Source organism: Dreissena polymorpha, chromosome 1 (assembly GCF_020536995.1).
Source record: "Dreissena polymorpha isolate Duluth1 chromosome 1, UMN_Dpol_1.0, whole genome shotgun sequence".
NCBI classification, from domain to species: Eukaryota; Metazoa; Mollusca; class Bivalvia; order Myida; family Dreissenidae; genus Dreissena; species Dreissena polymorpha.
In genome coordinates this window covers 70,734,724-70,760,400 of record NC_068355.1, presented here as the reverse complement: position 1 = coordinate 70,760,400, position 25,677 = coordinate 70,734,724, and the positions used below count along the sequence as shown (strand labels likewise).

General features: G+C 39.0%; 1 protein-coding gene across 7 annotated transcripts in view; it reads left to right on the top strand.

Annotated features, from left to right (window-relative positions):
- Nucleotides 1–23,222, top strand: part of LOC127834237 (oxysterol-binding protein-related protein 11-like) — a 62,515-nt gene extending 39,293 nt beyond the window's left edge. For all 7 annotated transcript variants that reach the window (XM_052359941.1, XM_052359936.1, XM_052359927.1 and 4 more), the window contains 9 exons: nt 2,690–2,775; nt 3,881–3,962; nt 4,330–4,477; nt 5,907–6,017; nt 6,785–6,945; nt 9,139–9,258; nt 10,389–10,550; nt 10,924–10,989; nt 13,677–23,222. In XM_052359941.1, the coding sequence (XP_052215901.1) occupies nt 2,690–2,775; nt 3,881–3,962; nt 4,330–4,477; nt 5,907–6,017; nt 6,785–6,945; nt 9,139–9,258; nt 10,389–10,550; nt 10,924–10,989; nt 13,677–13,733 (993 nt within the window). In that variant the 3' untranslated portion in view covers nt 13,734–23,222. The remainder of the gene's footprint in view (nt 1–2,689; nt 2,776–3,880; nt 3,963–4,329; nt 4,478–5,906; nt 6,018–6,784; nt 6,946–9,138; nt 9,259–10,388; nt 10,551–10,923; nt 10,990–13,676) is intronic.
- Nucleotides 23,223–25,677: the final 2,455 nt, after the last annotated feature.

The following is a 25,677-nucleotide window of genomic DNA, read 5'->3' as shown; positions in this document are numbered from 1 at the left end:
TCAGTCTATCATACTACACCTGCTGTCCCAGCTCAAACTGGGCATGGACCTCACGAAGGTCAGTCTATCATACTACCCCTGCTGTCCCAGCTCAAACTGGGCATGGACCTCACCAAGGTCAGTCTATCATACAACACCTGCTGTCCCAGCTCAAACTGGGCATGGACCTCACCAAGGTCTGTCTATCATCCTATTCCTGCTGTCCCAACTCAAACTGGGCATGGACCTCAGCAAGGTCAGTCTATCATACTACACCTGCTGTCCCAGCTCAAACTGGGCATGGACCTTACCAAGGTCAGTCTATCATCCTACTCCTGCTGTCCCAACTCAAACTGGGCATGGACCTCACCAAGGTCAGTCTATCACACTACACCTGCTGTCCCAGCTCATACTGGGTATGGACCTCACCATGGTCAGTCTATCATACTACACCTGCTGTCCCAGCTCATGCTGGGCATGGACCTCACCAAGGTCAGTCTATCATCCTACACCTGCTGTCCCAACTCAAACTGTGCATGGACCTCACCAAGGTCAGTCTATCATACTACACCTGCTGTCCCAGCTCATACTGTGCATGGACCTCACCAAGGTCAGTCTATCATACTACACCTGCTGTCCCAGCTCATACTGTGCATGGACCTCACCAAGGTCAGTCTATCATACTACCCCTGCTGTCCCTGCTCAAACTGGGCATGGACCTCACCAAGGTCAGTCTATCACACTACATCTGCTGTCCCAACTCAAACTGGGCATGGACCTCACCAAGGTCAGTCTATCATACTACTCTTGCTGTCCCAGCTCAAACTAGGCATGAACCTCGCCAAGGTCAGTCTATCATACTACCCCTGCTGTCCCAGCTCAAACTGGGCATGGACCTCACCAAGGTCAGTCTATCATCCTACACCTGCTGTCCCAACTCAAACTGGGCATGGACCTCACCAAGGTCAGTCTATCATACTACACCTGCTGTCCCAGCTCATACTGGGCATGGACCTCACCAAGGTCAGTCTATCATACTACTCTTGCTGTCTCAGCTCAAACTGAGCATGGACCTCACCAAGGTCAGCCTATCATACTGTGCCTGCTGTCCCAGCTCAAACTGGGCATGGACCTCACCAAGGTCAGTCTATCATACTACACCTGCTGTCCCAGCTTATACTGGGCATGGACCTCACCAAGGTCAGTCTATCATACTACTCTTGCTGTCCCAGCTCAAACTGAGCATGGACCTCACCAAGGTCAGTCTATCATACTACACCTGCTGTCCCAGCTCATGCTGGGCATGGACCTCACCAAGGTCAGTCTATCATACTACACCTGCTGTCCCAGCTCATACTGGGCATGGACCTCACCAAGGTCAGTCTATCATACTACTCTTGCTGTCCCAGCTCAAACTGAGCATGGACCTCACCAAGGTCTGTCTATCATACTACACCTGCTGTCCCAGCTCATACTGGGCATGAACCTTACCAAGGTCAGTCTATCATACTACTCTTGCTGTCCCAGCTCAAACTGGGCATGGACCTCACCAAGGTCAGTCTATCATACTGTGCCTGCTGTCCCAGCTCAAACTGGGCATGGACCTCACCAAGGTCAGTCTATCATACTGTGCCTGCTGTCCCAGCTCAAACTGTGCATGGACCTCACCAAGGTCAGTCTATCATACTACTCTTGCTGTCCCAGCTCAAACTGGGCATGGACCTCACCAAGGTCAGTCTATCATACGTCACCTGCTGTCCCACCTCAAACTCAACTTGGCAACATTTAGTTACGAATATTTAAGTAATTGGGAGCAAAAAATTAAATACACCAATTTCCAAATATGAAGACTTCACAACACGAATTTTCCAAATTTCAGGGTTTTTCGCACACAATTTTCCGAATTGGACTGGTTAAATTGCTGTCAATTATACATTAAACCATATTTAAGCTGCCTCAAGCCAACAAGTTCCCTAGCAAGTAAAGCTCTTGATAGGCCTTTGCATTAGTATACTCAAACACGAGGTGTCATAACATCCGCTAATGAGACCACAACACTGTCTTAATAGCAGTCAGGGTAGCTCCTGACCAGACCTCGCTAATACCCAGGCTCTTCTGTAGCTGTGTTAGTCCCATATGGTGTTATACCCAGAAGAGCTGCATGGTGTTGAAATAGGGCTGTATGCCTTATCTGTAGCTCTAGATATGTCTCTGTATCGGTATACCCTAATGAGTAGTCATAATGTCCAATAATGACACCACAAAACCTTGTGTAACCTTATAGTGGAGTTAATAGCTCCTGACCAGACTGTGTGATTGCTTAAGCTGGTCTGTAGCTAGTCTGGCAACATATGAGCTGCGTTCTGAGAAAACTGGGCTAAATGCATGTGCGTAAAGTGTTGTCCCAGATTAGCCTGTGCAGTCCGCACAGGCTAATCAGGGACGACACTTTCTGCTTTAATGGTATTTTTCGTTTAAAGGAAGTCTCTTAGGAAGTCTCTTTTTACCGAAAATCTAGTTTAAGCGGAATGTGTCGTCCCTGATAAGCCTGTGCTGACTGCACAGGCTAATCTGGGACGACACTTAATGCACATTCATTATGCCTAGTTTTCTCTGAACAAGACACATATATGTATTAAATCCATGGTACCAATTATTGCACAATGAGGCTCATGTCCCTGAGTAAGGGTGATGTGTTGTGCCTACCCAGGTGGTGCTGCCTACCTTCATCCTGGAGAGGAGATCACTCCTGGAGCTGTTTGCAGACTGCATGGCCCACCCAGATGTCTTCCTCAGGTACTTGAAACTCAGTAATGTTTTCTTCAGTTTAAATTATTCTACAAAAATATATGATTTGTTCAGTTAAGTTTCTTATATGATGAACTCTGCACTTCTTTTCAATGCTTATTAGCTGTGAAATCTTGGGTGATTTTCCGTTTTTGTAATAACGTCTGCTTTCACAGATTTTCCCAAAATCTGTGTTTTTTCACATCTTCTTTTTACTTTTGGATTTTTTAAAAACATTATATGTCTATGCTTTACTTAACTTGTTTTAAATTATCATGTTGTTTTTAGCTCACCTGAGCACAACATGCTCGTGGTGAGCTTTTGTGATCGCCTTTTGTCCGTCGTGCGGCCTCAACATATGCCTTGTTAACTCTCTAGAGGCCACATTTATTGCCCAATCTTCATGAAACTTGGTCAGAAGATTGGTCTCAATGATATCTTGGATGAGTTTGAAAATGGTTACGTTTGCTTGAAAAACATAGCTGCCACGGGGTGGGGCATTTTTTTTATATGGCTATAGTAAAACCTTGTTAACACTCTAGAGGCCACATTTATTTTCCGATCTTCATGAAACGTGCTCAGATGATTTGTCCCAATAATATCTTGGATGAGTTTGAAAATGGTAACCTTTGCTTGAAAAACATGGCTGCCAAGGGGCGGGGCCTTTTTCCTTATATGGCTATAGTAAAATCTTGTTAACACACATATTTGCAATGCTTTCAGGTATTTAGCTGAATTTTAATATGAAAGTCTACTTACATAACCTATGGATGAAGTGTAAAGTAACCGTTTCTGGAGGTTTTTGTGCGCAACACTCTTAGATATTGACCTGTTTTTCTTCTATTTGAGTCTACCTTCATGACATACAGATGAAGTGTGAAATTCGTTGTGGTCCATTGGTTTTTTGGCTTAGTTATTGGCCTTGTTTTCTTCAAAATAGCTGCTGTGGGATGTCAAAGTGCAGTAGGAGGCATTGTGTTTCACAAATTCAGCTCTCACTATTATTGTTATATGTTCATACGTGTTTAATACCAAACACTGTGTAAGAGTGATGTTTATTAGTTAGAAACTTTCTGTAAAAGTCCAATATCAAGTAAACAAGCTTGTGTTTCAGGATAACTAATCTTCCTGACCCAGAAGATCGGATGATGGCTGTCTTAGAGTGGTATCTAACCTCCTTCCATGCCGGCAGACAGGTATGTACACTCTCAAGCCCGTAAATAGGCAGTGGTGATGCTGATTCCTTAGCCATTCAAGCTTAGAGGTTTACAAGTGACACGTATGTTTACGTTATAAAAATGGGATATTAAATGAAAATTCTATTACAAATTCTAAATAACAACTATCAAGTCAAAGAATAGAAAATATAGTTTAGAAATGGCACTTTTGTTAACCGAATAAAAAAATAAAACAATTTAAATTCTTTTTCAAAATTTTAATAAAGACTGAAAATAAGTATAATTTTAGATGTTTAAAAATGATTCTAATTCTGGCAATCTCAAGGTATCAAAACAATTTTTATATATAAGACTTAAAACTCACAACTAATTATACAATATGCAGGGCTCGATTGCAAAGAAGCCATACAACCCAATTATTGGCGAGACTTTCCACTGTTCATGGAAGATCCCTCCAGAGGATGTTGGGACCACAAGAGACAGTCCATACCTGATGACGTACACTGCGGAACAAGTCTCACATCACCCACCTGGTAAGGGACTGACTGTATCTTATCAATATACAACCAGTGTGGCAGGGCCAGTGTATAGATTGACATCATTGTCTTTCTTCTGTGGAATTGCTAATTTTTGGTGGATGTCTGTTGTTTGGGGTTTTCAGCTCCTGCCATTTTGCTATGTAAAGACAAATTTAAATGTTTACAGTAAGATGTGTTGACGGTTTGTTTTCAAATGTTTATAGTGAGTTAAGAATTGGCATGCCATATGTACTTGTGTTTCAAACATGTAATGACAGGTAGACCAACTTTCAGCATGGAAACTTGAATGTACCTTAACAGTGTTTTAATATATTCATGCATTAAGGTCTTGTATGGTCTTACATTTTACTTGGTGTTCAACTTGTATATATATTCATGCATTAATGTCTTACATGGTCTTACATTTTACTTGTTGTTCAACTTTAGAAGCCACTAGTCAAGTCTGACAAGTGCCTTTAAATTATTTTTATTCTAAACAGTTAATTTTCTTATCAGCTTTGAGTACTTTTACAATATGTATAGTTATATTTTAGCAGGATTTTTATTTTAAGATCGTTTATAAACATGTAAACATAGCACCTTGATAAGTGTTCTTATACAATGTCTCAAAGATCTTTCAATATATTGACACCATTGTGCAAAATAACCGCAATTGTAACCTACATGTATCTTTTGACTTGACTATATAGTTACAATAGCTATTGGAGTTTTCGTAGACATTTATTGTGCAGATATGTAACAGCAGAGTGTGAACAATTGAAAAAGGGAACTGAGGCGGTGTTGTGAATTGAAGTATGTAACTTATCTCCGTTGTTATCAATATGACACTGTGCATAAAATACCTTCAACTTTGTCATTTAACACTTTACCACTGAGTTACTTTTTTGACGCATTTGAAGTCCCTTAGAAAGATAAATTTAATTTAAGACTTTCTTACTAGATTCAAGTTTTAGGGGCCTCATTTCCCACCCTAAGATACTGATTAGCAACAAACAGCATAAAACCTGAACAGACGGTGAGTTACTCGCAGGCTGTTCTGGTTTTATGCTGTTTGCACATAGCCATTCTCACTTGGCTTCTGAGTGGTTTGTCTGCAAAACATTTTTCTTGCTTGTTCATAAGGATGAAAGAGGACCTTGTCTTTTTTACCTGTCCCTTTAAACTAAGCAGATTCTGATTTGACTTGTCCAGACCTTATGTTGGTTGTCCTGTACAATGGGAGTACTGTTTGTGTAAGGCCCTGTTTCTTATGAATAACAATTACATTTGTCATGTATTGTAGTGGCCATCAGAAACTTGCCTTAAATAAAAGACTTACAGATGCCAACAAGAAGTTCTCTTCTGATAATTTTTCTGTATTTTCATTGTCTTATATTTAGGTATGAATATAGACTGACGAGTATGTATATATTACTCCTTGCAGTCTCAGCGTTCTACTTTGAGTGCCCTGATCGTAATGTGTGTATCAACGCATCCATCTGGACCAAGTCCAAGTTTATGGGAATGTCTATAGGGGTGGTCATGGTAGGAAAGGGTATGTATTGTTAGCTGTCGGATAATAGGGACTTGCTTACAATTTGGCAAATTGACAACATAAAAGCCATAGATTCAAAAATAATGAATGCATTAAAAAAGCAAAACAACATTTCTTAATAAGAAAATGTTAAAATGATATGTTCATTTATTGTTAATTACCAATTGAAGTCTGCAATAGCATAATGCATTTGTAACAGTTCTCATTGATGAGTGAGTGGGTCAAGTGACTTGTGTGGTTAGACTTAACAAATTGTTTACACTGAAAATATTGAAGTAAACAGACTCATGATTACTGTAATTTATTGTGAGTGTAACTGTTCTTGCTGCCCATGTTTTCATTGTATTTGCAGTTTTGTTGAAGCTACCCTTGTTTGCCTTTTACTTAAAGTTGTGTTGAATCTACCCTTAATTGCTGCTTGTACTTACAGTTGTTTTAAAACTGTCTTTGTTTGCTTGTACTTGCAGTTGTTGAAGCTGCCCTTGTTTGCCTTGTACTAACAGTTGTGTTAAAGCTGCCCTTGTTTGTTTGTACTTGCAGTTGTGTTGAAGCTGCCCTTGTTTGCTTGTACTTGCAGTTGTGTTGAAGCTGCCCTTGTTTTCCTTGTACTTGCAGTTGTGTTGAAGCTGCCCTTGTTTGTCTTGTACTTACAGTTGCGTTGAAGCTGCCCATGTTTGCCTTGTACTTGCAGTTGTTTTGAAGCTGCCCTTGTTTGCCTTGTACTTCCAGTTGTGTTGAAGCTGCCCTTGTTTGCCTTGTACTTGCAGTTGTTCTCAAGTTACTAGACTTTGATGAGGAGTATGTGTTCAGCCTGCCCAGTGCCTACGCCCGCTCCATCCTGACTACACCCTGGGTGGAGATGGGCGACAAGATACAGATGACCTGTGCCAAGACCAACATGAGCGCTAGTGTCACCTTCCATACAAAGGTACTATTTATAATAAGCTTGACTTAACGCACTCTGGCGACAGCCACCAAAATAGGTTTAAGTTTTTTGTTAAGAAGGTAATTTCCTGTGAATAATGCAGACCTGTTTACTTCTACGGATTCGCCGTAGTTACTACGGATTATTTTGCTAAACTATGCACTACGGATTTGTTATGAAAAACTACGGATCCATCGATCAAAATGGTCAAATTTCAGTTTTTAATCGTACTTTCGCTTATTTTCTGTCTTTGCGGGTAATGTATCAATCATAATCATTTTGGCGCTTGCGTAGTAAGAAAAGTTAAAATTCAAGCCTCCCGGGGAACGAGTGCTGATCGAGCTTGTCGAGTCGTCACCGAACAACAACTGACTTGCGTATTGGTTCGCAAATTTAGCCGAATATATACGATTTTACGTTGCTATCCAGTATACACAACTCTCTCTCTATTTCGGAGAATACCGACGGTAGTCGATGTATCTGTATTGAGCACGCCTGTTTTTACACACGTCCAAGATGGCGGCAAGCAGACGAGAAATTGTGATTAACGGCGAAAATAATAAATACCATTCAAATTAACAACGGATATCGTATGGTCATTAGGGAATAATGTAATGAGTGTGTCAATTCACGCAAATACTACGTTTGAGATAAAAATAAAATATTTAGCAGAAAATATGCACGTGAATGTGCGTCACGGAAACAAGTGTGGAAAAATTGTAGTTCAGTCTACTCACAAAGTAAAAGCATTTATTATAATGAGTATCGTTCGCAAAAGGAAAGAGAAAAACATGATTTGATTTATATGTACGTTGATCTGTGTATACTCAGATTCATATGCATATTCTGCTTTATTATGTTTGTTACGCTGTACAGTTTAATGAAATAGCATTGCACTGAGGTTGTCAAGTGCAAGATATTGAAAGGTAAACAAATAAAATGTATTATTTTAACTCCATTTAATACATTATTAACACAACAAGAACACTAAAGGGTGTTTGTCAATATTTGTTTATGTTTTCCCCTTATGATATTTAATTTTTAAAAATAATGAATTAAATTAATAGATTATGATCAAATGGTGTATTTAAGAATCTATAGATTATTGTAAGTTTAATATGCATGTGGATGGATATTAATTAAATATTGTCTTCATCGTAAGAAGACATTAAAGCAGCACTTTATAATATAAAAATGCTGTCAAACATGCACTTAAAAACAATTTTAATTCTGTTACTTATAATTATATTTATAATGCTTAATGTTTCCCAATTTCATGGTTTTTCACGCTATTTTTTCCAATTTCATGGTTTATCGCGCCATTTTTCCCAATCCAAATGGCAAGGGCTGTAACAAATAAAAGCAAATAAAATCACTTAACAGATTTAATTATTAGCAAGTTAATTCATCTTATACTTTATGTACCGTTAAACTGATATGTGACCCAGTCATGGTGTTTTACTGCTCAAAATGATTGAAAAGGTTAAAAGTACTGACAACAGAACGTGGCGTCTCATCTGGATCCAAACTGTTTGCTATTCTGATAGTGTTCTTTGAAAAAAAAATGAAGAAAATGCTTATTTTACAAATTCAGCAGACGACATTTTAGCAGACGACAAATTTCCCAGCATGCAAAGGGTTAAGGACTTTGATTCAAACTTAAAAACTCCATAGGCTAAGATTGCTAACTAAAAATGTGAGGGTCACGATCATATGTAGTAAATATTGGCAAATTGTTTCTATTCAATAACTCAATTATTTATTTACCGAAAGATATGAGGTTAAATCTAAATGGACTTATCTCAAACTGTAACCTAGTCACAATTTTTACAAATAATATAGGATGTCCTACATCGAGACCAATTTCATAAGAGCAAACAAAAAAGTTCAATATGCGAAATTCTAAATTAACTTCAATGTATTTCATGCTTAACAACTCTGATTTCATGACTAATAAGTAATTGAAACAGATCCATTCTCTAAGCTGCGAAAAAATATTTGTGTTTATTATTAACATTTCGACCTTTCAAATAAATGTCAGTCTATTTGCTGTCTATCATATTATAACCTATTGCCCTCTATTTAAAAATTTAAATCTTGTGTGTATAATAATATCTTCTATTTGAATTTGGCATGTAAAGACATAAATATTTGGCACGTTAAATAAAGCCTTAAGATGTTTGTATGTGATTTTAGCCATTCTATGGTGGTAGGCTACACAAGGTTACAGCAGAGGTGAAGAACGGGAACACGGGCAATATCAGCTGCAAGGTGCAGGGAGAATGGAACAGTAGCTTTGAGTTCACTTATGCTGATGTGAGTCAATGACTGATGTTTATCCTAAATGGAAATTAGTCTGGACCCATTGGCCAATTGTTTAAGATGACAAATTTGTCTGTGATTTGAATAAGGCAAAATTGTAATGTCGTTAATTTTATTGTCCCCTACCGGTTTCACCGGAAGTGACTTAAGGTTTTCGCTCTGTGCGTCTGTGAGTCTGTCTGTCTGTCACACTTTTCTGGATCCTGCGATAACTTTAAAAGTTCTTCATATTTTTGCATGAAACTTGAAACATGGATAGATAGCAATATGGACATTATGCACGTCATTTCATTTTGTTCCTATGTCAAAAATTCTGGTTGCTATGGCAACAAAAATAGACTAGAAATACTGCTGAAAATGGTAGTTTTCTGGATCCTGCGATAACTTTAAAAGTTCTTCATATTTTTTCATGAAACTTGAAACATGGATAGATGGCAATATGGACATTATGCACATCATTTCATTTTGTTTCTACATCAAAATTTCTGGTTGCTATGGAAACAAATATATAAAAAAATCTGACAATGGTGGAATTTCTGACAATGGTGGAGCTGGTAGGGGACATATATTGCTTGGCAATAGTCTTGTTATTTTTACAATATAACCACTCTACAAAAATATTAGGAATAAAAAATGATCAAAATGTAAGAGAATGTTTTTTACTTTGGTTAATGTATACTTCCATATTAGAGGTTTATTATCAATGCAATAATACAACAAATCTTAATAAGGTGTTGTGTTTAGAAAAGTTAAGAATACATTTTGGTCTTCCATTGATCCGGTGTAGTCTAGTAACTATGTTATCTCCCCTTCCTATTATCAAGAGACCGTGTTGAATATTTGAACTAAAACCTTTGTTTTTTTGTTATAATTGCTACTGCATATAAAAAAGTCTGACTTATTCATTTTAATTTGCTTGCGAGGTAAGCTTAGCTTAATATTTTGCAAGTGTATTATCTCAGTACAAATTCATAACTACGTGTACTAGGAAGGTTCATGCTTATTGTTATCTTTTGAACATTGCCTTGTTAGGGAACAAACTTAAGATCTCACAATCACTAGAATATATTTCAACACCTTCTTCCTCTAATGCTTGTAACTAATTGACAAAACGGTGTTTCCAGGGAACAACAAAGACAGTGAATGTGCTTGATAACCAGATCTGGAAGAAGCGAGTGCGCCCGCTGGTGAAGCAGGGCGAGTTTGAATCCCGACGTCTATGGCAACATGTAACCACGGCACTACAGATCGGGGACATCAACACTGCCACAGAGCACAAGAGATTTGTGAGTGGTGAAGGACTCAATAACAGATTCATGTTCAAAAACCATGTCTCCATTAAGCCAGTGTGACATCTTTAGAATGAACCTTGTAGAATCTATTGAATGTATACAGATGCACCAGGGTCTGGGCAAGCCAATCCCAGGGTGCAATTATTCTGGCCAAGGAATAGGCTTCGACAGGTGAAGGCGGTGCATCCGCATCTTCCACCTGCCTACTGTTGTTTGCCTCTCTGGCAATGTTGACGTGTAATGGGCACCAAGCTAAATTGATTTTTAATGATTTTTCTTGGCACTTTACAGTTTAAAGCAAAGATTTCGCTTCAAATAGGGCTGTTTAATATTTCTATGACAATTGAGTCCCATTATGTTATTACAGTTGGAGGAGAGACAACGTGAAGGGGAGAGACACAGAAAGGATACCAACACTCAGTTCCCAACCAAGGTAATATATGCAAATATAGAATAGAACATAGGGATTTCACATCAGGTTTTATTAAATAAGTTCAGCAATTTATATTGATAATTGGAAGATGAAAATGTTATTTTAATGAGTGAGTATTGAAAAGATGTTCCTTGTTTTGTATCATGTCATACTTTGCTTGTTATACCTTTCCCACTCAGAAGCAAAGTGAAAATGGCTGTGTGCAAACAGCATAAAACCAGAACAGCCTGGGAGAAACTCGCAGACTTTTCAGGTTTAATTCTGTTTGCTGCTCACCAGTATCTAGGGTTAGAAATGAAGCCTTTACAACTTAAATATAGTAAAAAAGGTCTTAAATTGAATGTAACTTTCTAAAGGACTACAAATGCTTCAAAAAATCTATCTAAGTGGTAATGGGTTGAAAGGTCAATGGGTGAAGTGTGCAGGTACTCTGTATGAATCAGTATACATATGCATATCGGGAAGCACTTATTTGTGTGCAGCCCATATTTTGTATCATGCATACTTGGCTTTTCAATAAAATGGGCACACTTGATAAGGTGACTTAAATAGTGGACGCGAGTTTCTTGCATATTACCTATAGTCGTACTTGGATATAATCAAAGTAGACGTTTTTGGTCCAGCCCCTTTTTTTTTTAGCTCACCTGTCACGAAGTGACATGGTGAGCTTATGTGACCGTGTGATGTCCGGCGTCCGTTGTGCGTGCATGTGTCCGTCAACAATTTGTTTGTGTAAACAGTAGAGGTCACAGTTTTCATCCGATCTTTATGAAATTTGGTCAGAATGTTTATCTTGATGAAATCTGGGTTGGAATTGTATTTGGGTCATCTGGGGTCAAAAACAAGGTCACTAGGTCAAATAATAGGAAAACCTTGTGTAAACAATAGAGGTCACAGTTTTCATCCAATCTTTATGAAATTTGGTCAGAATGTTTATCTTGATGAAATCTGGGTTGGGATTGGTTTTGGGTCATCTGAGGTCAAAAACTAGGCCACTAGGTCAAATAATAGAAAAACCTTGTGTAGACAACAGAGGTCACAGTTTTCATCCAATCTTTATAAAATTTTGTCTGAATGTTTATCTTGATGAAATCTGGGTTGGGATTGTATTTGGGTCATCTGGGGTCAAAAACTAGGTCACTATGTCAAATAATAGAAAAACCTTGTGTAGACAACAGAGGTCACAGTTTTCATCAGATCTTAATGAAATTTGGTCAGAATGTTTATCTTGATGAAATCTGGGTTGGGATTGCATTTGGGTCATCTGGGGTCAAAAACTAGGTCACTATGTCAAATAATAGACAAACCTTGTGTAGACAATTGAGGTCACAGTTTTCATCAAATCTTTATTAAATTTGGTCAGAATGCTTATCTTGATGAAATCTGGGTTGGGATTGTATTTGGGTCATCTGGGGTCAAAAACTAGGTCACTAGGTCAAATAATAGAAAAACCTTGTGTAGACAACAGAGGTCATAGTTTTCATCTGATCTTAATGAAATATTGTCAGAATTTTTATCTTGATAATATCTTTCTTGGATCGTATATGGGTCATCTGGGGTCAAAAATTAGGTCACCAACCCAATTCTAGTAAAACCTTGTGTAGATGAAAGAGGTCACAGTTTTCATTACGTCTTAATTAAATTTTGTCAGAATGTATTAATTAATGAAATCTGGCTTGGAATTGTATATGGGTCTGATAGAATTTAAGTTGATGAAGCAAGGTTAGTCAGGTGAGCGATTGAGGGCCATCATGGCCCTCTTGTTTGTTTTGGTGAGATTTCAAAATAAAATGGCAGAAATTATAATCATTTTATCAAGGCAATGTGTCCCATGTATCAGCTACCATATTTACATATTTTTATGTCCACCAGTCTATACTGGGGGACATATTGATTTTGCCCTGTCTGTTTGCTGGTTTGCGTCAAACTTTAATATTGGCCATACCTTTTGCAATATTGAAGATAGCAATTTGATATTTATCATGCATGTGTATCTCATGGAGCTGCACATTTTGAGTGGTGAAAGGTCAAGGTCAGCCTTCAAGGTCATATATATGGGGGGGACATAGTGTTTCACAAACACATCTTGTTCTAGATTGAAGCTCAAGATCACAAGTAATTGGTATGAGAAAGCTTCATACCTTGTACTTCTGCTTTGATCTTTTTAAATAAGTTACTGTTTGCTTCTCATGATATTTTTCACAAGACAGTCTTTGCTTTGTAAATTTAAATTTACTAGAAGGATCTTTGAGCTATAAACACATTACCAGTTGTGTAGGAAATTGATACAGATGATAGTGTTTTAACCCTTTCAGTGCGGGAACGGAATTGTGAAGGCCTTTGCAAACAGTTTGGATCCAGATGAGACGCCACAGAATGTGGCGTCTCATCAGGATCCAAACTGTTTGCTATTCTGATAGTATTCTTTGAAAAAAAATCAAAGAAAATGCTAATTTTACAAATTCAGCAGACAACATTTTAGCAGACGACAAATTTCCCAGCATGCAAAGGGTTAACAAAATAAAATTTGAGTATCCTTCCTAAATGTAGTGCCACAACAAGTTATCTACATGTATTGATTTATGCAAGTTACCAACCAATGACTGTCAAGTAAAAAGTGTGTTATAATATGTTACCAGTGTCAGTGGTTGTTTGGTGCTTGTGAAATGTTATATTCTTATTTTCAGTTCTTTGAGAAGATTGGGGATACCTGGACTTACAAAGACCTGCTGGATAAGAGATAATGAAGTACTCTGTCTGTCTATAGAACCAGTTCTGATAGTATGCCATTCTCTTGTCTTCTTCGTGAAAGCATCAGTTTTACCTCTTTACATAAAGTTTCACGATTTGTGGCTAATGTATGCAAGGATATTTATATTAACAAGAGCTTATATCATACATGTAGTGACCTTGGTGTTTTGGTGTATTGATATTATTTACATATTGGAGTTCAGGTCAAGTATTTCAACTGTAAAGAAATGGCTTATGTTCAATGTGAACCCTGCCCGTGATGTCATGTTTACGGGTAAAAGTTATCCCTGTTGTCTTTATTTAATTATGCCCCCCTTCGAAGAAGAGGGGGTATATTGCTTTGCTCATGTCGGTCGGTCGGTATGTCGGTCCGTCCACCAGGTGGTTTCCGGATGATAACTCAAGAAAGCATACGCCTAGGATCATGAAACTTCATAGGTAGATTGATCATGACTCGCAGATGACCCCTATTGATTTTGAGGTCACTAGGTCAAAGGTCAAGGTCACGGTGACCCGAAATAGTAAAATGGTTTCCGGATGATAACTCAAGAACGCATACGCCTAGGATCATGAAACTTCACGGGTAGATTGATCATGACTTGCAGATGACCCCTATTGATTTTGAGGTCACTAGGTCAAAGGTCACGGTGACCTGAAATAGTAAAATGGTTTCCGGATGATAACTCAAGAATGCATGCGCCTAGGATCATGAAACTTCATGGGTAGATTGATCATGACTCGCAGATGACCCCTATTGATTTTGAGGTCACTAGGTCAAAGGTCAAGGTCACGGTGACCCGAAATAGTAAAATGGTTTCCGGATGATAACTCAAGAATGCATACGCCTGGGATCATGAAACTTCATGGGTAGATTGATCAAGACTCGCAGATGACCCCTATTGATTTTGAGGTCACTAGGTCAAAGGTCAAGGTCACGGTGACCCGAAATAGTAAAATGGTTTTTGGATGATAACTCAAGAACGCATATGCCTAGGATCATGAAACTTCATAGGTAGATTGATCATGACTCGCAGATGACCCCTATTGATTTTGAGGTCACAAGGTCAAAGGTCAAGGTCACGTTGACCCGAAATAGTAATATGATTTTAATATCATAAATACGTTACCTGTTATCTCTAGCTACCCCTTTCCAAGGGAGTTATTTCATCCGGAAAATATTCAAGCGCTGGGAATCGTCCACCTCTATAAGAATCCAAATCAGGTTAAACATAGTACAATGCAACCTAACAGGAAATCAAGAACCACAACTCATCTTTCCTTTCCGGATAAAACCATGTGCACGCCTATTTTAGGCTCAGGACTTATGTGTTCTTTTCACTGTGTTTTTGGCGGAGTTTAAAAGGATAAAGTTTATTTATCTTTTATTTGTATCATTCGGTTTATATTTCTATACTTTTTGTTGCAGTAATTGTCATATTTCTGCTTTTGCTGGGTTTCTTTGTTTGCATCGTCGCTCATGTACATGACGTCATGAGCACGTGAACCACGAGGAATTCGTGCCTATTCCCCAATAAGTAATTGAGGTCAATTGGACAGCGTTCTTTGTGTTTACATTTTGTGGTTTAACTTTTTATTTGAATTTATAATCATTAATTTGTCTTTTGTAGGTTCTTTCTGTTTCTTTTATTTCAGAATGAACTTACAGGATAGAGGTTCTTGTGGTCATATCAAAGCAAGGTGGGATTCCCACGATACTTGCTTGGCATGTACCGGTTGCACATTTAATAACAAATGTGCGGTTTGCGATTTGTGGGCTTACGACGTATGGACAAAAGCAGGTCGCCGGAGGACGTCGATCAGCCGCAAACGCAACGAACCTCCATCCGACGTTGATTACCCGGTGACTCCACTGGTCAAGGATGACCAGCGGTTTTGTCAGTCACTGGGTACCGGGCAAGATGGTGTTGTTGTCAGTCGATCGTCATCAGATCTTATGACTCACACCATGCATACCGGCGACATTGATCATGGAACGACTGGATCAATGTCAGACCACATGACAGCCGCCATTCTACGGTCTTTGTCCGGTGACGTAACCGGTCATAATATGACCGGCCGGTCCGGTCCGGTCACCGGTCATGTCACCGGTCCGGTCCGGTCATGTCACCGGTCCGGTCCGGTCACCGGTCCGGTCCGGTCACCGGTCCGGTCCGGACCGGTGACCCGGTCCGGTCCGGTCACCGGTCCGGTCCGGTCACCGGTCTGGTCATTGATCACCGGTCCAGTCCGGTCACCGGTCCGGTCACCGGTCACCGGTCAACAGTCATCAGTTGGGCCTGCCACCGATAACACCAATCGCCGGTCAAGAAGAACTCGGTCTTCATCATCGGCGTATTCTTCTACATCCGATTCGTCGTCGAATACATCGTCTTCATCAAGGAGTGGACATCGGACACGCTCTTCTTCGTCGAGCAGTTATCATCGTCGCGGCGCTCATAAGCGATCACGTCGTCACTCACGGAGACGGTATTCCAAAAAATCTCGATCTCATCGCAGCCGATCCACATCTCGACAGCGCAGCCGATCCAGATCTCGACATTGCAGGAAACGAGGACGTCGGCAACGTTCACGTAGACAGCATCGGACTTACCATACGTATAGTCGTTCACCATCGTGTTCCGTTATGGAATCGCATGTTTCCATGCCAAATGTGTCGGTTCCAACGTTGACTGCCACACGTATTGCATCTTCAGGAGCTCATCTCACTACTACGGCGTCAGTGTCAACACCACGGGTATCATCTACAGTATCTAGTCGTGTACCCCCTACAGCTACCCTGTCGAATCCTGATACACTATGGATACAGAATTCGGCAGGACATTTTGTACCGGTCAATGCTGATAATTTACCTTCTTCCGGTTTACATTATCAGTTTACTGACGTCGGGGATGATCATTCGCTTTTACCAGACAATTATAATCCGGTACAAGATATTCTCACTTCTGTTCCTGCTGATTCTATACAAACCGCTGGTGTTGTAGAGAGTGAGGCTGATTCAGATGCAGAATCTAATGTTGAGACGGATCAATATTTAGCTCCGATTGGTCAGATCTATGAACTGATGTTTCGTACTCTTGGTGAAGATTACTGTCCAAGACCTGCTGAACTGTCTTCAAATGCGACGATTTCTGTGACAGAACAACTTTTTCGTACATTTGATCCCAACAGGGTTATTAAGTCGACGGCTCGTCCTGACCCACGACTTCCCATTGGTTCTACTGTTCTATCTGTTCTTCAATCATTGGAATCAGCTAATAAGACTATTCCAAAACGAGGAGAAACATGGAAAATTCCTAAGGAACTAGCTGATCCAAAACACCAGGAAGGTAGTAAAAGTTACAAACCTCCTGTACCACATGCAACATCTGGGTTGGATTTTTCAAAACTTCCGGTTCCAGATCCGGACATAAGCAAGCTATCTCTTGTAATGCCAAGTGGTTCCAATTCAGTTTCTGTTCCGTTTTCAATGTTGGAAACTTGGGAAATGAGGGAACGTAGATCATTAGGTTTGACTAACCAAATTGACTTCATGCTAGCGACAATTTTACAAATGGTGTGTGATTGGTCGGAATCTGTTCCGGAGGAACTCCGTGATTTGTTAATTCATCTCTCACGGACCACACTGGCCTTATCTCACACTTCTGCTTCTTCAATGTCCGAGATGCTAAGGATTCGTAGAGATCTTATCCTTACTTCTTTACCTAAAGATTTTCTGTTGGAACCTGGTATGAACTCGCTCAGAACAGCTCCTCTCACATCAGGGTTTCTTTTTGGTGGAAGGATACAAGAAGCAATCACAGCTGACAAGGATGACCAACTTCATGCTTCTTTAGCTAGAAACAACTCTGGACAACGCCAAGGGGTCTTTAAGCATCCTGCTTCTAGGCCACCAGCAGTTCCAGCATTCAAGACGGCTAAGAGAAATAACCTTTTCTCTAAAAAGCCTTCTTTTAATCCACGGTCAGGTCCTAATAGGCAGTCTTCCTATAACAGACCTTCTTTGTCACACAAGTCTTCTAATTAAGATTCTGGGAAAAAGGGCAAACCCAAGCCGGGACAGAGGAATTTCAAACCTTCTACCGGCAGGGGCGCACCTCCTGCTTATCAGCCCTAGGTCCCTTCCCTTTCTACCGCCACAACCTCCGATGCCGGAAATACCAGTCGGGCCAGACTTTTCCACTTCTCAAATCGATGGCTTCAAATTACTTCAGACGCATGGGTTCATTCTCTTGTGACAAAAGGCCTGACTTTTCAATTCGAAAAAAGGCCTCCACTTTCTCGCGTCCCTATAGAGCTGGTATCTCGGCATCCACATATTCCAGAGTCCATTCTCGGGCTCTTGTAAAAACAGGCGGTAGAAAGGGTTCAAGATCCTTATTCTCCAGGATTTTACAGTCGTCTTTTTCTTGTTCAAAAGAAAAATGGTTCCTGGAGACCAGTAATAGATTTAAAAGTGTTCAACATGTATCTCCTCAAACCAACTTTCAAAATGGAGACTCCTTCTTTCATACGGGAATCCATCAAACCCCTGCACTGGGGGGTGTCTTTGGATCTGGAAGATGCTTACTTCCATGTTCCTATACATCCCAACTACCGAAAGTACTTGCGATTCGCCTTTCAAGGCCAAGTCTACCAGTTCCGGTCTATGCCTTTCGGGTTGGCGACAGCCCCACGAGTTTTTACCAAACTAATGTCGGCAGTCGGATCACACCTCAGAGTTCACGGGATTATTCTTCTTCAGTATTTCGACGACTGGCTCTTACACCAGCTCGATCGTCAATTGCTTCTGTACAACATAGAATTCTCTTGGAAGGAGCTCCTCTCGTTAGGGCTCCTTCTCAATGCAGACAAATCAGACCTCATTCCTTCACAGGACTTTACGTTTGTGGGAATGAATTTCTTGACCCACATCAATCGGGTCAGAGTGTCTATTCAACGTATATCAGACCTTCTGATGAAGGTCAACTGGGTTTTGTCCCAATCTCATATAACAGCTCAAGAATTCCTCTCTCTCAACGGTATCCTGAGCTCAGTAGCAGACTTTGTGCAGTTGGGACGTCTCTTCCTACGTCCTCTTCAGCACTATCTCTCAGCTTGTTGGAAATGGTCTCCAGGCAATCTATTAACACAGATTCCAATCCTTCCCTCCTTAAGGTCTCATCTTCAGTGGTGGCTAGACGAAGAGACTCTGTTGGCAGGAGTACCCCTTCTTCCCCCGCAACCGTCATTATATCTAATAACGGATGCGAGCAAGGAAGGGTGGGATGCTCACCTGGAACCTCTCAGTCTGATAATTTCAGGGTTGTGGTCTCATCAGGAATCTCACCTTCATATCAACAATCTAGAAATGCGAGCAGTATTTCTAGCTGTATCTCATTTCCAATCACATCTTCGAGACTCTTGTGTGATGGTGTCAACAGACAACACATCTGTGGTGGCTTACATCCAGGCACAGGGGGGAACACATTCTCAATCCCTGTATCTGGAAACCAGAAAATTACTTGTTCTTTGCAAAACACTCAACATTCATCTGCTGGCAAAATATATACCAGGTCGCCTCAACGCCCTGGCGGATGGTTTGTCTCGCAAACACCAGTTACTTCCATCGGAGTGGACACTTCATCAAGAAGTGACCAACCAGATCTTTTTCAAGTTCGGTTATCCCCTGGTCGATCTATTTGCAACCAGACACAATCACAGACTTCCTCTGTATGTGAGTCCAGTTTACGATCCAGCAGCGTGGGCAATCGACGCGCTTTCGTTTGCATGGGACCAACTGGACGCTTACGCCTATCCCCCACCCATTCTAATTCCCCAAATATTGGGGAAAATCAGGGTGAGCTCTTGCAGGATACTCCTGATTGCCCCTTGGTGGCCCAGAAGATCTTGGTTCAACGATCTTCTCAGTCTCCTGTACGATTATCCCAGGAATCTTCCTCACAGGTCAGATCTTCTGTCTTAAAGCGGCAGACTACATGTGGACCCAAAAATGTTCCACTTACACGTCTGGCCGTTATCAGGCAATCTTTGCAGAAGAAATGTTTTTCTGTCAGGGCTTCAACCCTCGTTGCTTCGGCAAGGAGAAAATCCACCAGAGCAGTCTATGATGCTCGTTGGAAACTCTTCTCCAATTGGTGTTTTCGAGGGAAAATTAATCCCCTCAATCCCTCTGCTAGACGAATAGCGGATTTTCTCATTTATCTTTTTGATGATAAGAAACTTTCTCTTAGTTCCATCAAAGGATACAGATCTATGATTTCACATACATTGGCTTTCACTAAGTCTTCACAAGTCTGTGCTGATCCAGCTATTTCAGAACTTGTTCGAGCTATGGAACTTAGTCGTCCTGTATCTCGTACACTTGCTCCTAAATGGGATTTAGCTTGTGTGCTTGGTTCCCTTATTAAGGCTCCCTATGAACCTCTTGATCAGGCTTCATTACAATTCCTAACATGGAAGACCGTTTTCCTTCTTACTATGGCTTCAGCCAAACGGAGAAGTGAAATTCATGCTCTTTCTATCGAGGATAGTCATCTTCGTTTTGACTCTTCTGATGGTTCTGTTACATTGTTGTGTCAGTCAGGATTCCTTGCTAAAAATCAACTCCCCTCTATGGCTTCCAAACCCTTCAAAGTTCCAAGTCTATCTAGAACTTGTGGACATGAAGATGATGATAGACTCCTTTGCCCGGTCAGGGCTTTGAAGTTCTACCTTAAAAAGGTAAAGTCTATTCGAGGTTCTCGCAAGAGACTTTTCATTCCATTAAAAGGGGGGGGCGATGTGTCTGCGGCTTCTATTTCTCGTTGGATAGCCTCGACTATAAGGAAAGCTTATTCTTCTCTTTCATCGAGGGATTCATCCCTGTTTAAGATAAGACCGCATGAATTAAGAGCTCTTTCGGCTTCGTGGGCTTATATTAATCAGACCCCACTATCTGAAGTGCTTCAAGCTGCTTTCTGGAGGAATCCGACCACCTTCTCCTCTTTTTATCTTCGTTCTCTTGAGTGCCAACAAGACAATTTGTATAAGTTGGGTCCTCTTGTAGTGGCTCAAACTGTAGTTTCTTCTATGGCGTAAGTACACTGGTGCCATCCGAGAATTAAGTACTATACTGTACTAACAAAGATTATAAGAGGACTTGATTCTACTATCTCTGGCTGTAAACCCTCTATATGGGTTTTGCTGTGATGGGAAAAAATATGCGAACCTTCCCGCCGCAGCTGCAAAATCAGCTAGAGATAACAGGTAACGTATTTATGATATTAAAACAAATTTTCTTAAGTAAAATTCATTTTAATTATTAAATACTTACCTGTTATCGGTAAGTCCCACCTCCCACCCCGCTCATCGCCTTTTTATGTTTGCGTAAAGGAAAGATGAGTTGTGGTTCTTGATTTCCTGTTAGGTTGCATTGTACTATGTTTAACCTGATTTGGATTCTTATAGAGGTGGACGATTCCCAGCGCTTGAATATTTTCCGGATGAAATAACTCCCTTGGAAAGGGGTAGCTAGAGATAACAGGTAAGTATTTAATAATTAAAATGAATTTTACTTAAGAAAATTTGTTTTCGGATGATAACTCAAGAACGCTTTTGCCTAGGATCATGACACTTCATAGGTACATTGATCGTGACTTGCAGATGACCCCTATTGATTTTCAGGTCACTAGGTCAAAGGTCAATGTCACAGTGACAAAAAACGTATTCACACAATGGCTGCCACTACAACGGACAGCCCATATGGGGGGGCATGCATGTTTTAAAAACAGCCCTTGTTATGAGCATCATAACGTCAACACCAGCATGTTCACATGTTAATTTATGTTTCAAGTTTCTTATGTGACATCTGTATGTATTCTATGTTAATATCATGTTCTGATGTTAAATTTATATATAAATTGGACTGTAATGAAGAAGTTCCCATTAATATAGCTGTCACAAATTGCTTGGATACTTGTTTAGTTGAAATGCATAATTTGCAGACAATTTGTAAATCACTGGATAAAAAATCCAAGGATTGCTAGTTCAGTTTTGGGATAGGCAAAATAACTAGTTTTGTGATTGGTCTTTGAGTTTTCCTAATGCAATTCTCCTGTAACTTTTTTCCTACTACACCTGATTTAAGATGTGCAGTTGCAAGTTACTGATGCAATATGTATGTGTGGATAGTACCAATACTAGTGAGCCAGCTCACCCAGTCAAAGTAAGTGCAGGATAAATGACTGCATGACTGACTGTACAATGTATTACTGAACAACTGTAAAAGACTGCAATGCTGTTGATGATGGCAAAATTTCCACACTTACAAAACCTATAAAAAATTATGGTTTGATTTTATTTTATAGCTGGTTCTGCAAGTGGGAACTTTAAAAAAAGATGTTGTGTTTTTCAAATAAATTCATGATAATATGTAATAATTACCGTATGTATATCATACCTGTGTTTTTAATGAAATGAGCAACATATACATATTCAAGTATTTTATAACAATTGTCTTACAATGTCTGCATTATGATAACTAACTCATGGATGTGCATGTATTGAAATTAGTCCCTGTGTTACTCAAGTAATTCTATTGTATTGAGTTATATAAAATTCGAAATATCCCAGAGCATACTTCTAATAAGTGCATGTGTAAAAGTGCTATAATTACATTGCTTCTTATTTGATCATGAGATTTTAATACTTATAGTCAACTTGTAGCATTTAGCTATAAAGATATACATGTCTGTCTACTATTCTTTAATTAGTGTTTCTCTGGTCTGTAAGCAAGTATATAGCATGATAGTTATTTTTTCCGAACAAAGAAATTGTTGAAAATATAACGACTTTAAATAATAATCATATATATATAATGAATATATAATGATAGTAATATTTTTTTCAAAACAGATGAAATGTTGAAAAATAAACAATTTGAATAAAGATTCAACAGCAGTTGTACAAAAAATCTTGGGAGATTACAGTTTTTGAAAATTTCACATATTTTTATTTTTATGAAAGAAAACTCATTACATAGGAAGTACTCTATCGGCGAAAATCCTCTATTATGTGCAGATTAATTCATATGGCACTTGACGCAATTGTGTAATTTGTTCTTTTGACAACAAACACAAGTTAATGTATAAGTATGGTCATAAAAAAGTTCTTTTGAATTCAAGTAAACAAAATTTGATTAATAGTAGTATAAAAAGATAACATAGCCTGTTTAACATAATGTATTCTATTCAACATTTTGTGTTCATATTGATGTATAGGATTATGATTGAAATTATAAGATGTTGACATTAAAATCGTATTCACTTGCTTGCATGATAGTTCATTTATAACAGTTTGATATGTATGATGTCAGTTATACCCCATTAAGTTTTACAGACCTGCTCTTAAAATTGTATCAATATCTTGTGGCACATGTGCAAAATATGCTTTATATATCATTAAATAAAGTTTAAATGATGTTAGTTTAGAGTTTGATGTTCTTGTAATCATTATTTAGTTTGTTTATCAATTACATGGGACAAATTTGTACATGATAGAAAGTGTATTTCAATATGAACAAAGACAAATTTTCTTGAAATAATGAATACACCATCGTAACCAATTAAAGCATACCAGTATATGTGGTATTTTAAACAAGGTATGTCCTTTTTACACTTATATTTTCGAAATGAAATTATAGTTCTAGGTCATTTTATACCAAATGACACTGTAATAACTACAGTTATAGGTCATTTCATACCAAATAACACTGTAATTACTATAGTTATAGGTCATTTCATACCATACCAAATAACACTGTAATTACTATAGTTATAGGTCATTTCATACCAAAATAACACTGTAATTACTTTAGTTATAGGTCATTTCATACCAAATAACACTGTAATTACTATAGTTATAGGTCATTTCATACCAAAATAACACTGTAATTACTTTAGTTATAGGTCATTTCATACCAAATAACACTGTAATTACTTTAGTTATAGGTCATTTCATATCAAAATAACACTCTAATTACTATAGTTATAGGTCATTTCATACCAAATAACACTGTAATTACTATAGTTATAGGTCATTTCATATCAAAATAACACTCTAATTACTATAGTTATAGGTCATTTCATACCAAGTAACACTCTAATTACTATAGTTATAGGTCATTTCATACCAAATACCACTCTTATTACTATAGTTATAGGTCATTTCATACCAAATAACACTCTAATTACTATAGTTATAGGTCATTTCATACCAAATAACATTATAATTACTATAAGTGTTCAGACTATTTTCAGACACAAAAGACAAAATAATTATTTTGTGTGAATCTTAGAAAACCAAGATTTTCCAATATCATTAATGACTCTTAATTTGCGGACATCATTTCATTAGAAATCAACCTGCTTGCGTTTATTGCAACATGATTACAACATTTTTTACACCTGGCAGATTTGGTTTAACCCTTTCCCACTCAGAAGCAAAGTGAAAATGGCAATGTGCAAACAGCAAAAAACAAAACAGCCTGCGAGTAACAGGTAGTTTGTTCAGATTGTATGCTGGTTGCTGCTCATCAGTATCTAATAGTTGAAAATGAAGCCTTTAAAACTTGAATATGTCGGTCGGTCGGTCTGTCTGTCGACCAGTTCGTTTCCGATCAATAACTCGCAAACAAATAGACCGATTGGCTTGATACTTAACATCTGCATTGGCCTTGAACAGAACATGACCCCTATTGAAATTGGGGTCACTTTGTCAAAGGTCAAGGTCACTATCACACTTTTATTGTGTTGCTGGATGTCTTGTTGGTCTGTTAGTCGGTAGACCAGTTTGTTTCCAATTAATAACTCGTCAACGAATTGACCGATTGGCTTGATACTTCACATTTGGATTGGCCTTGATCAGTAGATGATCCATATTGTAATTTATGTCATTAGGCCAAAGGTCAAGGTCACTATCACAATTAGTGAAAAATCGTTTCCGATCAATAACTTGTCAACCTATTGACCGATTGGCTTGAAAATTCACATGTGCATTGACCTTGGACGGTAGATGACCCCTACTGAAATTGGGGTCACTAGGTCAAGGTCACTTTCACACTAAGTGTGAAATTTGTTTCCCATCACTAGCTCGTCAACATATTGACAGATTGGCTTGATACTTCTCATGTTCATTAGCCTTGGTTAGTAGATAACCACTTTTGAAATTGAGGTCAAAGGTCATGGTTACTGTCACAATAAGTGGGAAAAGCGTTTCTGATCAATAGCTCGTCAACGAATTGATCGATTGGCTTGATACTTCCCATTCGCGTTGAGATTTTGAAGCAGTTTCTGGGACGTGGAGATCTTCCAAAGCTGAAGTCCATTCGTGTATACCGTTGGTGCTCGGACCCGTATTCGCTGGGCTCTTATTCCCAACGGACTGAGAGGCTAACCCCAGTGGAACAAGAGGACCTGGCAATGCCTGTTCGATGCCCGCTTTCCCAGAATCCACTTCTGATGCTCGCGGGGGAGGCGCTCTTTACCGGGTGCACACACGGGCGCGAGATACGGGAATCCGTGCAGCATCTGCCATCATTGACCACTACACGCCTTCTAAAATGTGAGCTACCAATAGTCCCACTATTCACAGCGTAAATATTTCATGTATTTTGACATGGACTTAAACCCTATGAATATACGACAAATAACCATTTGATTAGTTCTGTGATTAGAAACTGAAACATGCCGATTGAAGAGCACGGTTAGATATTTGGTTTAAAAGTATTGGACCATAATTATACATAACAAACAGAACATTGATGTCGTTCATAAAGCCTGGCAGATGAATTCGATAAATAATTTTACTGTTACTTTTGCGTTATTTAAGTAAATAATCTTGTACACCGATAATAGTAAAGGGCTAAACCTGGTAATTCAT